Raw genomic sequence first — 12101 nt, 5'->3', positions numbered from 1 at the left:
AAAGCAATGCGTGAAGAAGGAGGGAGATCTGGTTAATTGTGCAGCAAGTCAGAGCGCAATTGTACTGCAGCACCGTGACACATCGCGTCTGAATATGAGGGGAATACAGTGCAACTTAATAAAACTTTAGAAAAACTTTGAAAAGTATGTATCGAGGTGAGAATGTGAGAGAAGAAAAAAAAATAGATAATGAGGTCTGGGAAGAAAGAAAGGGGACAGGCTGAGAAAATGGAGTGTGGGATTGAGAACGTTACTGTAGAAAATAGAAAGTGTAAGGAAGGAAAATGAGATGGAGAAGGAGAAAGGGGAGACGAGAGAATGTGACGGAGGGTAGAGAGGAACGAGGCAGAGCAGGGTACAGAGAAACACAGAGGAAGAGGGATAAGCCGAGAGAGCGAGGGAGAGAGAGAGAGAGAGAGAGAGAGAGAGAGAGAGGAGGACATGAGAAAATGGAATATAAAGATCAGTGGCCACGTGATTGTGATTAGAAGCTCAATCTCATGCTTGGCCACTTCTGCACGGCGCAGCAACGTGCATGCATATGCGCATGCCTTCCAGGGATATCCACGCACACACCATCGGTTCACCAATTGCTCTCTCACTTTCTTCACAAATAGAAGGTGTTCATTGCTCTCCCGTGTGCCCAAAGCCCAAATCACTTTTTGACAAGTTTTCTGTGTGAATGAAGGCTATGTAAAGCAACTCATTATCAAGTACAGTTTCCAAAGTAGATCCAAGGGTAAGAAGATGCACCTGCGTGAGCATTTGGTTAATACATTTGTATGATTAAGACTTGAGACCCCACTGTAAAATTTGCAGCCGACTTTCAGTATTTGCAGAATTTTGACTAATATTTCAACCACACATGACTTACCATTATTCATTACATCATTATTAATAATGAATTATTAAAACATTCATAATTGTCCTCTTATCTGTAGTGCTGTTCATCAATCTGGATTGTGTTGTTGCATACTGCTGAGTTTTGGAGTGATACCAGCTGCAGAGATATCTCATGATTTCTAGAAAGAAACATTAGTGTGAAGTTGTTCAAAAGTATTATATGTCGCTTTAAGGCAAATGTCAAATCTAGTTTCATCTTTTTCTAGAGAAGGCAGCCTTTCCCTACAGCCAATACAGTCAAACTTGGCATCTCACAACAAAACTATCTAGATGGATACATAGAACTACAGGTAAGAAAATAATAATAATGGACTAATAAAAGGAACACATTTTTGATTTGGGTGAACTGTCCTTTTTTGTGTTCCTCGCTAATCTTCACATCTTTATTTTTGTCTAGACTCACCCATTCAAGAACCTGTCTTTCACTCCATGTCTTCCATTCCTCTTTTCACTTCATTAAATCCCTTCCTCTCTCCTTTGCCATCACCCTCTCCACGCTTCTTCTACTTTAACCTGCATTCACAGGGCATCTGTCTTCAGCTGGCTGGACCGAACACAGCCTCGTGAGAGGTGCAGATCACAGCTCGTGTGGTTGCTATGTGACTGCTACAAACCATTTGGAGCTCATCACTGTTGTGTCAAAAAGTTAAAGGAAAATCTCTTTAAAACTTTTCTGGCATGTAGCCTTATTTTTTAGGGCAAGAGTTGTCAAAGTGTCATGTGAATTTGAGTTTCACTTATTTTCACAGTCTGGTCTTAAAGGGGCGTTCCAATGTTTTAGATGCCAATGTCAATTCACTAGTCATAGGAAGTATTACTCAGCCAAAGACAGCACTTGTCTAATTTCCTCTGTGGCTTGGAAGGAGCTATGCCAAGTCTAAGAAAATCTAAGGAGGAAACTGGTCTATCACAAATTTTGGTTGCTTGGAGTTTGACAGACGTGGGCGTTTACCAGACACACAAGGTCTAAAATGCCTCCCAAAGACACAATTTCCAAGAGATACGATTTAGTTGCATCAATGAAATTGCTTTCACAAACTAGGGACTAAAAGCAAAATATCTTAGCTTTTGTGGCATTATTTTTGGTTATGCTCTCTCACAAGTCCCCAAGCCACAAGCCTACAGTAGTGAACCTATGTGGTCGAGAGGTTTGACATGACATATGAGTAAAAAGATGCTGTTTTACTTTGTTTTAACTGTCATCTTATCTCTTTCTGTCTTCCTCCCTCTCTCCCTCTCTCTCCACACCCCCCTCATGATTTTGGCTAGAAGGTCGTGGGCTCACCTCCCCGTCTGTTTCACATTCTTGAGATGTGCAGGGTGGTATACAAGAACCAGCAGCAAGGAGAGACAGTGAGGGGGTAGAAGAATGTACATTTCAGGGAGAGTAGAGGAGGAGTCATGACCATGAGAGAGAAGAGCAGGGGTCGAGGTATGATTGAATGAAAATGGAGAGAAGGGGAGAAGATGAATAAGAGGGAACAAGTGCAAAGAAGGAGGTGGAGGTGGAAAAAAAAGAAATGGCAGAAACTAGAGGGTAAAACAGGGGAGACTGAGAAGGATGGTTTGAATGAGATATTAACAGATGTAAAGGGGCTAAAAGAGAGATTGAGTGGAGAGAGGCACGGAGACAAAAACAGAATCTTTCTCAGTCCGTTCGGTCTCTTAAACCCAGTGGCAGGAACTGATTTACCCTACTACAAAAAAAAATTATGGGAAACATCTAGCTCATACTGCTAATGGAATGACAGACTACAGCAGCTGACAATCAGATCGAGTTGGTCTTGAATAAGATGTCATGAGGTAATTCTAGAAATAGCGCTGCATACAGTAACAGCTTGTGACGAATGTTGTTTTACAAATGAATAAAAAAGACATTTAGCATTATGACGGTGAGCGTGTTGATAAAGAATGTGACCCTGACCTGAGGCATCAAGCGAACCTTATCTTCTAAACGAAAACATCAATAAAGCAATGAGCACAAGCCCATTCCTGGCATTTATTCAAACATGCACATAAACATACTTTCCTTTGTAGCAAAATCATAGCAAATACACATGCTTATATTATAAATGAATGGAGAACACAGTAGTCGACTTTCTATCAAATTGTCTAGCAAATTTGAAACGTCGCAAATCGGTGCACAAAGGAAAATGTGAATTAGATAAGTTTCTATCAATCAGTTCAAAGTGAATCAAAGTGGCTAAGCAAACAGTTGATCTGTCATGTGATATAGATATTCGGTACATAACAGCTTATTCAGAAAAGGTGTTTCCAATGCAGTGATAGTAAACTCTCTTTGAAAAAAAGGTCAAAACACATACAACAATTTTTGATATTGAGAAACCTTTCTGGACTCATGCCATTTCCATCGACATTTTCAAAAAAAATACTTCAAAATAAATTAACTCGGTTGGTCGGGCTGGTTATGTTTCGGTATGAGCGGTGAGATTGGCTGGGATTAGGGGAAGAATATCAGGCTAAGCCAATCAGAAAATAAATATTGCACACTGGATGGAAACACAGGGAGGGTACCAGGGCCCTGATGCTTTGCTGGACTACATCAGATAGCTGACTGCTGGAAAATCATTACAGCACCATTTTACCTCCCTCTTTCACGCACACACAGGAACGTGCACCAGAAATGGATATTCATACAGATGCACACACACACACACGCACGCACGCACGCACACACACACACACACACACACACACACACACACACACACACACACACACCACACACAGATGCCTATGGTCCTAAAACTCTAATAGCTGTCAGCTTGCACAACACAAGCTTAATATGAGTGGTGTGTCCCATTGATTTTGTGCCTCCCCTGTTTCATAGCAGTGGGAGATCGGAGAAGATTGGCTTCTCAACGCACAGTCATGCCACTGATACATTTGGCTGCCAAATGTAGCTGCTTGGAGGGACTCCTCCTTATGGTATATCTGTGTGGGCATGAGGTTGCGAGCCTGTGTTCTTTTGAATGTGTGTGTTGAAAGTGAGCAGTTCCATGCTGCTTCTGCTGCCGTATTGTTTTTAAGAATAAATGTGTGGGTTACAATCCTGTTTTTGCAATTGCATAATATTGAAGGTGTGGACTTCTGTTCTTCATGCCTTGTAGTTTTTGAGAACGTGTACATGCGTCATATGCAAGCTTGATTGCTTGTTCCCTGGTGTGCCGTTTGTCTACAAATGTTTCACTGACATTCTAAACATATGCAGTATGTACATTTGTTATGCTTGTTTGTTTGCATGCATGCGGATGCTTATTCATGATGTGTGTGCATTTGCGCTCTACGGTGTTTTCTTTTTCTACTTTCTATGTTAGAAACTGACATGAAAATAACATTGCTGATTTCAGTTCTAGGCAGCAGTTTCATCCACGGCAGATAGAATGAGATTTGATCTTATGAATAGAAAAGCTGATTTAATGAAAACTGTCTAATCCTAGTGGAAAAAGTTTTCTTAGGAAGTAACCTAATCATCCCTTCTCTGCCTTTTCATTTCCCCTCTAATTTTATATTCCACCCTTGTCATATGCTCTGTGCTAACGAGGTGATGACCTCATCATCTGAGCACAGTGTCATTCTCTAGAGGACATAAAGACATCGAGGATGAGCCAAAACTTTATGTCCTTTTCCCTTATTTCGCTCGCTACTTTGACATTTGGCCCAGTATGTATCCATTTCGGGAGACTTACCATTAAGTCAACATCTGATAGAGTTTGTCAATTTATTGCTTTTCATAGTTATGGCCCAGACTGTCATCGAATGTCCTTTGGATCACTGGAAATTGGAGATGTGTGAGAACTAGGTCTCGCTAGACATGCCTGGCTCCTAATTACAAGTCAAAACTGGCAGGTAGTGAAAGAGGGAGAGAGCTGAGTGGTTCTTTTTTTAGGCAGTAAGATACCCACTGCTAAAAAGTTCAGAAAGAGAAAATGTCTATGGACATATTCAGGCCAAAGGTTTTTAGCCATAGTACTTCTAGATTTTGGGGGTTAGCCGCCTTTACATATGATTGAGTCTGGTTAATGAATCTTGTAATTCTCTCTTAGAATTAGGTAAATCCGCCTCTGGGTCACAACATTTCACATTTTTAGCCCAAACTAAGTTCAAACATTTTTTAATGAGTGACACACTGGTAGATTGATCTGCCATATTCAGACATGCTTATTCTGAGCAACTAGTCCTTCATGGAGGAAAAATAAGATGACTGACTAAATGCATTTCACACTGCGTCTATGTGTCACTAACATTTCCGCACAACAACAATCCCCAAGGTACTAGATTTCTATGCTTAACCATTACACGTTCCCCAAGGAGCTCCATCCTTGAGGATATTTATTAAAAGGGAGCATGTGTGGAGAGAATGCACCAGCTGTACTGTATGTGTACACTCATCCATTATTGCTGTTGTTCATTTCTTTCTTTTTTTCTCTGTCTTTCTTTTTTTCTTGTTGGTAGGTGTCGTTGATGAAGGCGGGGCACTCCTGTACCTTTTCAGCAATAATTCTACTTCTTATGATTAAACACACCAGATTACCTTGGCTTTATTTGCCAGCTCTGAGCTCTGTTGCCTCAGCTGTAGTGCGACTATATTAGATGGAAAAGTATGAATTATTAATTGTATAAACAGAGAGGGGTGTAATTGTCTGGTCCTATCTCTCACTGCTGTGGACTGATGTGGAAATGAGCCCCAGTCTGAGTCGCTGAGATAATGACTGGAGCTGAGGGAGGGAGGAGAGAGTGGAGGGAGAAATATAGAGAAGAAGTTAGATAAAAAAAAAGAGAGATGGAAGCGTGCCGCTTTATGCAGACTTGGACATTTACCTCTCAGTGTGTCATCTATAAAATCAGTCATAAGGATGGATGAACATGAGAGCTCATGCGCATCACACATCTTTCTGTGTATGTTTGTGCATGTGTGTGTCTACCTCCTCTCCTGTTGAGCTTGGCGTATCCAGGTGCATATCCACTGGAGAAGACGGATGAGCTGGTGAAGGCTGTGTGGGCCAAAGGGGAGGCTAGAGCCTCGTCACACTTCTCTGTAGAGAGAGGAAGAATATGAAGACCCAGGGAGAGAGAAACATGAGAAGGAAAAAGAAAGAGCAGGAGAGGGAGAAAATGGGACAGTTAGAAAAAAAGAGAGGAAGGGAGAGAAAAAAGACAGAAAATGGTGAACATTAGTATATATTTACATTAATTAGAGAATATGTTCATGGAGGAGTTCACAGCAATTCTAAATTACAACTCTGTTAATTAAATGTTAAATAAATGACTTCTAGGATAAGAACTCCTTAACTCAATTCAAGTACTCTCAGCTGAAAAATCTTGAGTCTTGTACTTCTCGCATGGTTTCACTCAGTGCATTGTCTAAAAGAGATGTGCTCGCAGGAGGGGAAACACAGGCATAGCTGGAGGTTGTGGAAAGCTGTTTGCGGGTCAAGAACCAAGTTAGGTCAGTCAGACTTGAACCACGGGGGCATTTGAAAAGTTGCAAAGTTCACTGGTAAGAGTGCACTGCAAAATATCCACGATAACAAGCAACCTGGCCTTGACTTAGATGCAGATGCATAAATGATTAGGAAAAGAGGAAAGGTAAAGTGAATTAAGTTAAACCTTGAACTGCTCTTGTCCCATTAGATCAGGCTCAGCCAGCTTATTCTGCCTTAATTATGCTGCCATAATTAGACAGACAGCACACAGGTGACTAGCACTATCTCACACAAACACTGAGTAAGTGCATCAAACAAAAAAATGGTTGTAGGCGCTGGCATTTCATCCGGTTAAAGAAAGACAAAACTGAAACGATTGGATCCAAAGGAGAATGATTAACACATCAAAGAACACAAACCCGGCCTAAATTGGTGTAACAATTTGTGCAATCCAGAACTCAGACCTAAATTTTAACATTCAAAGAAGAATTACAAAATAAGCCTACCGTCACCTTTAGAATATATGAAGAATGAAAGGAATTATGTCTCAGCAGGATTTATAAATATTGTCCATGCATTTATCTTGAATGTCATGCTTGATTTACAGGCCGACCCATTTCAAGTCGATAAGACAGATGCAGCTGACTCAGAACAGTGCTTCTGGGCCTCTCACTAAGACCAGTAAAATGAGTCACATCACAACAGTCCTCAGATCTTTACACTGGCTTCCGGTTTGACAAAAAACTGACTTTAGAATACTGCTGTTGGTTTATAAAGCACTGAATGGTCTGATCTGCTGTACCTGTCATAACTCTAAGATCATCTGGGACAGGTTTGCACACTGTCTCCGGAGCCAAAGCTTAACATGGAGAAGCAGTATTTGCACTGTAAAATGTCTCTTTTCTATTTCAATCTTCTATTTTACCTGAAAACCTTTTTATGTTTGTCTTTTTTACTGTCTTTTCCATTGCTTTGTGTAACTTTTATATCTTGTCTGAATTCGTTTTATGTCTTATGTAAAGAACTTTAAATTGCCTTGTTGTTGAAAGGTGCAATACAAATACATTTGCCTTGTTTTGACTTGCATATTGTCGATTCTTGAATTCCTGAAAAAGTGAAATTCCATTTGAAATAGGGATCTATCTCAGGTATGAATATGAATAGAGCTCAAGAAAGAGAACAGCAGGTAACTGGTGCGAATAATAATCTTCTCACTGATGTTTGGGACATTTTGGAGTATACACTATTCACTGTATCAAGGTAAAACTAGTACTGCTGCACACCAAATGCTTTGCTTTGCATTGTGTTTTTTGTGCTACCCTTTTTTACTCTACAGCTCCTGCAGTACATTCATATATGATCTCAATCTTATGCTTTAATGTCGGATATTTGTACATTATAAGTTTGAGATTTTGCGTGACTCATTCATTCCTTTCCAAAAGAATGAATATTTTAAAACAACAGCTTTTGTTGACCTTTTCCACAGCAGATGACTTTGAGTGTAATCGTGCAGACTGAGTCCAGAAACACATTACCACCTTTCTAGCTGGATGAACTCTGAACCCAGTGACTTGGTGTGAGCAGGGAAAATAGTCAGAAGGAGTAGTAGTGCAGTAGTGTGCCCAATCCAAGCTGACCTCAATATCAACTTGCAACTCCTTCTACTCTCAAAAACTATCTTGTAAAAGCTATAAAGACAAAAAAAAGGAGGTGAAAAGGTCACAAAAGTCACCTCGGACAAATGCACAAATACATATTCCTGACATGCAGGCACACAGTCATTAAGTAGTTTTCCTTCCTTTATTTCAATTCCTCTTCACTCACTCATACACACAAACACACTCTTTCAGCACATTATGTGTCACTCAAAGAGAAATTATGAATGGTCTGTCAAGCCAGGTAGAGGCAGTCAATAGCTCTCTGTCGTGCCAAGAAAGAATTGTTTGTGCTTCTGTGCATGTGTGTGTACAGTATCGATGCGTGTCCATAGTACACTGAGGTTGTGTTTCTGTATGGAAGGGGAAATGGTCCGCAGCCTCCCTCATGGCATACGAGAGAGGTATATATATAACATGACAACCAGTTTTGGCAGACGCATACACATATTCTCCTTTATCAACACACAAAAAGAAATGAGGTCTCTGGAACACTGACTTTGGACTGGCGTAGAAGTAAAATCCACCAGCAAATATTCAGTGTCTGGCTCACTACTGCAGACATAAGCAGTGATATACTGTACACTAGAGGGGAATATCCTGTATATTCGGGCACAACATTAAAACCACCTGCCTAGCATTTCGTAGGTCCCCCTCGTTCTTCCAAAACAGCATCCAATAGATGCTCAATCAAATGTGAGCTGCAGAATTTATGGGCCAAGTCAACACCAAGTCAGGATTTGTCATGTTCCTCAAACCATTCCTGAAAAAATTCTTGCTGTATGACAGGGCATATTATCCTGCTGAAAGAGATGATTGCCATCTGGGAATACTGTTGCTATGAAGAGTCTGCAACAATATTAAAGGGATATTCCGGTGTAAGAATAATCCATGTTCTAACACACCGTGACACAGAGTAGGACCGCAGTTCTGCAGCTCAATGATGATCATTACTGCGGGACTCTACTGCACTCGGTAATCGACTCACAGGGCTTCCCCACAACAAGGAAGGCTTCTCGGGTGGTGAGATTTGTTTATCTTTTCCGACAAATACGGCAACTATATCAAATGTTTGATGCCTCAGAAGTTTGGTGCTGTTCTGAGCATTATTTGTGGCTTTTTGATGGCGGTTTATACGTGGACCCATTTACTGCAATGTATTGTTGTCGTGCGGTCGTTTCTGAGGTTGCTAAAACTACGTTAGCTAGCGGTCTGCAAACTTTATCTCTTGAGGGGGGGTCCTACTTGGTGTCACGGTGTGTTAGAACATGGATTAAACTTACACCGGAATATCCCTTTAAGGGAGGCGGCATGTGCCAAATCAAAATGGACATGACTGTCAGGGGTCAAGGTTTCCAAGGCGAACATCATCCGGAGCATCACACTGCCTAGACCAGCTTGCCAACTTTCCATATTAAATGCTGGTGCCATCTCTTCTTTAATGACACTCACAAATACCTAGCAATCCACATGATCTAAAATAAAAGGTGACTCAACAGACCAAGCCACCTTTTTCCACAGTTTCATGGTCCAGTTCTGACGCTCATGTGTCATTGTAGGTAGGGTCAGCATGGGTACAATGACTGGTATATAGCTATGCAGCGCCATACGCAGCAAGCTGCAAAGCACTGTCAGTACAGACACCTTAATATCATAACCTGAATCCACTTTTTTTAGCAATTTGTGCTGCAGTAGCTGCTGAAACGGATCAGACCAGGCGAGCTAGCATCTGCTCCTGATGCGCATTAATGACACTTGGCCACCAATGAGCCTTGGGCAGCCTTGACCCTGCTGTCCTACATTGAACCACTTCTGGTAGGTACTTACCACTGCATACCATTAACACTATACAATTCCTGTCATTTTAAAGATGCTCTGACCCAGCTGTTTAAGGATCAACATTTGGCCCATGTCAAAGTCGCTCAGATCATTACGCTCACTCATTTTCTCTGCATCCAGCACATTGACTTCAAGAACTGACTGTTCATCCCACCTTGTGTATACCACCCCTTGAGTGGTGCCATTGTAATAACATTATCAATATCATTCACTTCACCTGTAAGTGGTTTCAATGTTGTTGCAAGTTGCTGTATAATGGGTTATATTCGCATCTCAAAACAGATCCTAGCAGGAAAGGAATCTGCTCCGAATAAGATTAAAGTTCATTGCCAAGTAGGCTTTCACATACAAGTAATTTATATTGTGGTAGGCCTATATAACAGTAGACAATGTAAGGAAAGAAGTAAAAAAGTATTGCAAAAGTAATTTACAAGCAGTTCTATGAGTCGCTTAATAGATTGGTCAATCAAAATAAAATTAGTTGCCAACAATTTTGAAAATTGATTAATAACCTCCTTTTTCAAGCAAAATGTCACCTTTGCTTGTTCCAGCTTCTTAAATTCAAAGATTTGCTGCTTTTCTTTGTCATTTATGCTAGTAAATTAAGAGTTTTGGGGCTGTTGGTTGGACAAAAGAATCAATTTGAAGATGTTATTTTGGACTCTGGGGAATTAAATTGAATTTTGTTGAACATTTTTAGACTAAACAATTGACTGCAGGAACAAATCAGCAATTTAATCGACAATAAAAAATAACTGTTAATTGCAACCCTAAAATTAGCAATAAAAAATATAAAGAATAAATAAAAAAACTGTACAGTGTTTGAGAAAAGGAAGTCTAGCTCTGTTTTTTACTATCAAAGTGTTTGTGTGACTTGCAAGGCAGTTCAGTTCTTTTATAGGACTCAGATGAGCAGATGTCACAGGATGTGACTCACGCCAGCACACCTAGTGACAAATTCCTAATAATCTCCTTCTGCAAGCCAGCCATAGGTGCACCTCTAATGCAACAGCATCTGATCATGAAATTGGGAGATATCTTTGGTTAATGCTCAAGTGTCTCAGAAATTATTTCTGCACTTTGATTTATGAAAATAAGAGTTTGCCACCATACGAACAAACGTTACATTACAACTCAGACTCACATGTGCAGGCATACATTAATCCTCCTGCACAAACACTTGGAATGAAACAGATACAGTTATATACAGCCCACCTCTTATTCAGTCACACAGTATGCACACACACACACACACACACACACACACACACACACACACACACACACACACACACACACAATGCATTTTTCAGTCTCAAGATTGTCCCTCTAGGTTCCTCAGTGACTTTTTCCAACTGCACATGAACATGCCTTGTTGGGCACACACACCCACACAGAAACATAGAACTGCACCTAATATGTGCTGGGAGGGAATGAAGGAATGGGAGAGGGGAGTTAATGGGGAGAGTGGATTTTAAAGGAATGGAGGTGTGCAGAAAAAATATAGTGCATTTCTTCAGTGCCTCCAGTTATTTCCTCAGAGGCCTCTTAAGTCTCTGATGGGGGAAAAACCGGTATGTGAAAGAACTTTAGTGACCGGTTAATAAAAAATTATCCCTGCAATCAACCGGCTCATGCTCCCTTACAAGATATAAATGCTTTTGAAAAAAAAAATGCAGCATATCACTGGCTGGATAATGTGTGCAAACATGCTTGAATGAAAATATTTTTTGCCTGTGAAATTGGAAACCTGAATATACCCAGCTTTTATCATATAAACCTCTTGAAACCTAGGTTTAACAGTCTCTAATTGTGATAATGGCAATCCCCCCTGAGGCAGTGTTACCATATTACTGGATTTGTTTACAAAACGACTGATTAGATTTAAATATATTTTGCCCTCATGCAGCTTGCATTGATTTTGCCACAGTGCATGTGCGTTAAGTACTGTGTGCAGCATCCATTGACAAAGCTGATGCGAAAAATCTGCAGGCATGTTGGATAGTTTTGAGTTCAGTTTAGCTGCCAACACATTATCCTCTTTGTTGCCCTGTCTGTGAAGCTTATTCATCTACATGCTGTTATCACTGGTGGTGCTGATCCTTCACTCTCCTCCTGTTCTGGCTGCATAATAATAACACATATTATGTGATCCCTTATATATTGTATTGTATTATATATTAAAATGATATGTCTGCTGGCTTCTGTGCTGCAAATTACACGGCAATCAATCTGACTGCTAGTTCAATGTTTAGCA

General features: G+C 40.5%; 1 protein-coding gene across 1 annotated transcript in view; it reads right to left on the bottom strand.

Annotated features, from left to right (window-relative positions):
• The window catches only part of cntnap2a (contactin associated protein 2a), a 328136-nt gene that overhangs the window by 182408 nt on the left and 133627 nt on the right, over nt 1–12101 (bottom strand). Inside the window, exon 2 of the mRNA XM_030397660.1 lies at nt 5850–5960. Within this exon, the coding sequence (XP_030253520.1) occupies nt 5850–5960 (111 nt within the window). The remainder of the gene's footprint in view (nt 1–5849; nt 5961–12101) is intronic.

Source organism: Sparus aurata, chromosome 19 (assembly GCF_900880675.1).
Source record: "Sparus aurata chromosome 19, fSpaAur1.1, whole genome shotgun sequence".
Lineage (NCBI taxonomy): Eukaryota > Metazoa > Chordata > Actinopteri > Spariformes > Sparidae > Sparus > Sparus aurata.
This window is presented reverse-complemented; position numbering and strand designations above follow the sequence as displayed.